The sequence below is a fragment of the Acanthopagrus latus genome, chromosome 2, assembly GCF_904848185.1.
Source record: "Acanthopagrus latus isolate v.2019 chromosome 2, fAcaLat1.1, whole genome shotgun sequence".
Taxonomy (NCBI): Eukaryota; Metazoa; Chordata; class Actinopteri; order Spariformes; family Sparidae; genus Acanthopagrus; species Acanthopagrus latus.
The window spans coordinates 25,787,178-25,792,679 of NC_051040.1; the positions used below are offsets into that span (position 1 = coordinate 25,787,178).

The following is a 5,502-nucleotide window of genomic DNA, read 5'->3' on the forward strand; positions in this document are numbered from 1 at the left end:
GAGAGACATGTGGCTTCCCCCCCTTCAAAAGAAAGAATCACTCACACAGTCACAGTCACCCAAAGCTTGCTTGTTAGTTGCATCTTAGTCTGTTCCATTTCATTTATGTTATTAATCGACATTCTTCTCTTACCTTACCAGCACATTTTGCAGTTTAATTGATATACATATAATAAAGATATAATTACCTTAGATGGGCCTGTTTTGTCTAAAAATTGACTTTCCAGATTGCTCCTACATTATGACAAAATCATGTGGGAGTGAGAAAGACATTAAAACATTTTTTGATGTATGTATGTCCATTCTGCTCTTGGGTGGGTGCACATACTGTATACAGAATGGTCATAAAACATAACTGGTTTATTTCAGTTTTCCAACCTGGTGTCCGGTTGCATCACAAAAAAAAATCTTGCACAGGTCGTGCTGTGGTGTCAGATCACGGCGTGTTTGGAATAAACGCAACAGCTTAGCTTAGCAAGTTTGAGCGGCAAACAGACTTGGGAAGTAACGGACTACATGTAACGGCGTTACGTAATTAGGATACAAAAAAAAAGTAACTGTATTCCGTTACAGTTACAGAAAAAAAAGACGTAATCCGAGTACCGGTACATCTGGAAAAAAACGGGATTATTAGTTCGATTACAATTAAAATACATCACGATACAAACACTTACCATGCCATGCATAATGCACACGCGCACACATACGACAGTTCACGACAAGTCTGACACAACGGCGATCTGCTCTCAAGTGAAGCCATATAGCCAGTTCATTAGTCATTATGGCATCGAGCACTAAAAATGCTTTCACTGGATGGAAATTTCGCCATTGCTTTGTTTCTAAAGCCGAAAAGGGGAACAACATCACTGTACAGTGCAAGCTATGCCTTCCATCTGTGAAAATGTTGTCATCGTCCAAGGACTCGACATCCAATTTAAAGAAACATTTACAGGTAAGCAAAACTGCTAATGTTAGCTAACTACACAAAACTTCTTTAGCTAAAGTTAACATTAGTTAGCTTGCTAACCAGGCTCGGGCTGTCACTGTTGCTAATGTTGCCGCTACTACTACTACCGCCACTAGTGTTACTAACTTACTACGTTACTGTTACTGAAAAATATTTTGGGACTGTAGTTTGTGCTGCTGGTGACCGGGATGTGTTTAGTATTTTTGGTAGTTTTGAAGTTTGATCATGACGTTCGAGTGTGAATACCGTAACGTTATTTAGCTAAATAATCACAAGAGCTTTTATTTCTCATATAATTAGACATGTTGTAGTCCGAAGCCTCGTTTTGGTTTCGTTTGCCTTGTTAAAATTAAGACATTGATACAAACTCAACACTTCCTGTGTGCGTTTCAAATTAAAAGCCCTCTAGCATAAATAGCTCAATTAGGCTTTTATTGTGAAACATTTGCAAGGACTTGTCGTAGAAAACTCGTTGACTCACTTGAAATGTAGTTACTGCCACCTTGTGGGGCTTGTACGTTAATAAATAAATAAATAACATAAAAATAATAAAAATAAAACATCTGCAGCGACTGAAACGTGTCACTAACACTTTAGATGACAACAAGGTATTAAAATTAAAGCATGATTATATTAAGAATTTGTATGGGTAAATTTGGGTGACGTGTGTTTTACAACTGCTATTACTAGAAATAGTAGTAACAATAACACTAATAATAATTGTTACTGTTATTATTATTACAGCATGTGATGTAATTCTTGAATACAGCTGAATAGATATTAGTCAATTAATAAAACTGAATAAATCTAGCATACCCTACAATACTTGATTTTTAATTTGCTTTTTGTGTTCCTCAGAGGAAGCATTCAAGACATTTACTTCTGACCAAAGAAGATACAAGTCAGTCGGAGATGAATCCTGTTGAATCTGAACATGGACAAGAGACCTTGCGTGTTCCCCATAAACAACTAAAACTTGATCTTGGGCAGAGAATATCCCAGACTGCAGTCAGTACACTGATATTGGAATTTGTGATCGACGATGTCCAGTCTTTCTCCTTGGTGGAACAACCTTCGTTTAAAAAGCTCATCGAGGGGATCAGTGGTGGCAAAACAGTCATGTGCAGAAAGACTCTAGTTCAGCGTATTGAGAAGGAATTTGCTGTCATGAAAGAAACCTTGATTGCAACTCTTCAGAAAGTGACAAATGTGTGCACAACAGCAGATTTATGGACTGCACACAACAGAAGTTTCTTTGGTATGACATGCCACTGGATTGAGGAGGAAACGATGGAGAGGAAATCTGCAGCACTGGCCTGTGCACGAGTGAAGGGACGGCATACCTTCGATGTCCTTGCTGCAAAAATCTGTGAAATACATGCAGAGTACAAAGTACAACACAAAGTAAGGGCCACAGTTACAGATAACGGGAGTAACTTTGTGAAGGCTTTCCGTGAATTTGAAACCACTGAGGAGGCAGCACCAGACGAGTTCGATGATGGAATACGGTTCATGGATATGGATGCAGTTCTGGAGATGGAGGGAGATGAGGAGCTTCATTTTTTCCTTCCCCCTCATCAAAGATGTGCTGCTCACACGCTCAACCTGATAGCCACTAATGAGGTGGATAAAGCAGCATCAAAAGGACCATCCCGCAAAGTGTACCGAAGTGCAATGGGAAAGTGTGCTGCCATATGGAACAAAGCACACAGGTCATCAGCAGCTGCAGAAGCAGTGGAAGATATTGCCAACATGAAGGTTTGTGTTCCATGTGTAACAAGATGGAGCTCTGAATATATGGCTATTTCCAAACTGATTGGACTCACGCAAGATCAGCTGGACGACATCTGCGGAAGGCTCGGAGTGAGCAGACTGCACCCTCATGAGATGACTTTTCTTAAGGAATATGTAGCTGTGTTACAGCCACTTGCTCAATCCATTGATCTTCTACAGGGTGAGAAAAAGTGCTACCTTGGATTCCTCATTCCAACAATCTTAAGCCTCAAATCTAAGCTGTCTGACAAATTGCTACATGCAACCTACACAGCAAACATCATTACTGCAGTTACTGAGGCACTTGACAGTCGCTTCGGTACCGTCCTGAGCAGCCATGAAGCAAAAATGGCAACAACCACCATGCCCAAATTTCGCTTGTGTTGGCTTTCTCCAGAAAAGAAAGAGGAAATGTGCAAAACAGTGATTCAGGAGGCAACATCTTTGGAATCCAAAGCACCTCCTGCAGCTGAAGTGAATATCAGCTCTGAAAATGATGGATCAGACGAGGAGTTTTTTGTGTTTGGGAAGACAAACAGGGCTGATAAAAGCACAGCAGAGGAAGAAGTCCGGCGGTTCCTCGATGATAGTGTGAAAACCATGGATTCCCTACATGCATTTCCCTTGATTAAGCGGCTCTTCATGAAGTACAATACTACACTGCCTTCTAGTGCTCCAGTTGAACGTCTGTTCAGTTATGGAGGAAATGTACTGACTTCCTCTCGTAACAGAATGTCAGATGATCACATGGAGCAAGTCCTCCTCCTTCGCTACAACAGAAAGTTCTACCCAAAGCTATATTTTGACTGAATGTTGACCGACTGTGAGGATGCACATTTAAAGTATCTGCTCTGTGGGTTTCCAAATGGTGCCTACTAACTTAACTGCTATTTTGAAGGCAGCAAATGTTCCTTTTGCTCTATGATCGTAAATTGTAGGACTGTGCCTTATTTTAGAATTTTCTCCCTGAATTTGATTCATGGTTTTATATTTATTGTTAATCTGTGGGTGGACACCTGATTTGTTAAAAGAAAAAATACAATGAATGTTCTTAACACATGCACCAAAATTGAGCATTTTCTCTTTACTTTGTAAAGGAGCATATTTTATGTTTGTATGTTTTGTAAATGACAGTATTCTGTAGCTAACAAGACTCAATAGACATAGGCATTTTGACAGTTCAGCAGGAAGACACCTGGTTTGTTCAAAAATACCTTAAGTGCTCTTAATCCATGTATTAAAGTTTAAAATATCATGTTCTGTTTCTTGTAAAAGGAGCAGATTTTATTTCTGCTTTGTAAAGTATACTCTTCTGTAGGCCCATATTTTAATTTGGAATCTGTAAGTCTACTGCCTGAATTTGCTTTATGGCTTAACTTTCTTTCATCTGTTCTTTGTTCTTTTTGTATAATGAAAATTCAGTTGGTGGACACTGGATTGGTTAGTGAGGTTCCTCTTAAACAATGTTACTAAAAAGCAGTTTCCAGTTTGCCTTGTAAAGACGCAGATTTTCTTTTTGCTTTGTAAACTGTGTTCAAATTATATGTAGTGCACTTTCTTTGTATGTCTCTTAAGTTTTTCTTATTCACATTTTTGTCACATTGTTCTGTTGAATAACAGAATTAAAGATCATGTTATTGATATTTCTTTTTTCTTGTCTTTATTGCTTTTGTATTGAGGTAATCCAAAAGTAATGTAAAGTAATCAAGTTACATTACTTTAATATTGTGGTACTTGGATTACATTACTGATTACATTTTTTAACAGGTAATTAGTAACTGTATCGGAATACATTTTTAAAGTAACTCTCCCAACCCTGGCGGCAAACCACCGACTCCGCGACTGCAGAGTCAAAGAGCAACGCCAACAGAAACCCCAAGTTTCATCATCGCAAAAAAATCAAAGGAAACGGGCCTTACAGTACTGATCATACTTTAATGACAGCTCACGATTCGCAGTGCAAAACACACCACAGCAAAATCAAAAGGATCACAGCACTAGAGGGCATTACGCAGCTCGCTCCTCACAAGCGCAGTATTCCCAGCGAGTGTGTACGAGAGCGTCTGGGCGTCTGATGTCTGGAGTGTCAGACTTTGGGGTTCTTTTCCCGACTGTAGTTCTAAATCTCAGTGTTTGACACGAGCTCTGAAACTCTCTATCGCTCCCCCTTCCTCCTTTCTCTCCTCTCATGTCTCTTTCATCCGGGGGTTTGGATTTTTCTTTTCTTTTTCTTTTTTCACTTCAGTCGAAAGAGGGCAAGAAAAGAGACGACAGCGGAGAGAAAATGGGAGAGGGGAGGAATAGAAAGAGGAATGTAAGAAAGGTTAAGAGGTATTACAAGGAGAAGGGAGGGCGAAGAAGAAGAAAAGTGAGAAGGAGGGAGATAGGGGGAGAATGACAGATGGGCCCAAAGAAGAGAGGGCTGCTGGGTTCAGCACTGCGGCAGAGCTGAGCATATGACAGCTTTACAGTGGGCTCTGTGTGTGCGTGTGTGTGTTGATGCGTGTGCTCAGAAGTGTGTATCCTGGCTCTTCTATGTGAGTGTGTTTGTCTGTGTGTACATTGGGACATTAGCGTGTGTGTGTGTGTGTGTTCGTACACATGCTCATGTTCGTGCCTTGGCATGGTGCCAGTGTTTACCTAGGGCATTTTCTGTGTGTTGAACATAGCCAGAGGGACCGCTCCTCCACCTGTTATCCTTCCATTCTTCTCTCTTCTCACCAGTTCCTGTCATCCATCTCTATATTGACTTTGCACGCTGT

General features: G+C 40.3%; 1 protein-coding gene across 1 annotated transcript; it reads left to right on the plus strand.

Moving 5' to 3' along the window:
• The first annotated feature begins 505 nt into the window (after positions 1 to 505).
• LOC119030719 lies at positions 506 to 4,387 on the plus strand. The gene is made up of 2 exons (XM_037118525.1): positions 506 to 952; positions 1,826 to 4,387. The coding sequence occupies exons 1-2, from the start codon at positions 782 to 784 to the stop codon at positions 3,548 to 3,550; spliced, it is 1,896 nt and encodes a 631-aa protein (XP_036974420.1). The 5' UTR covers positions 506 to 781; the 3' UTR covers positions 3,551 to 4,387.
• The last annotated feature ends 1,115 nt before the right edge of the window (positions 4,388 to 5,502 follow it).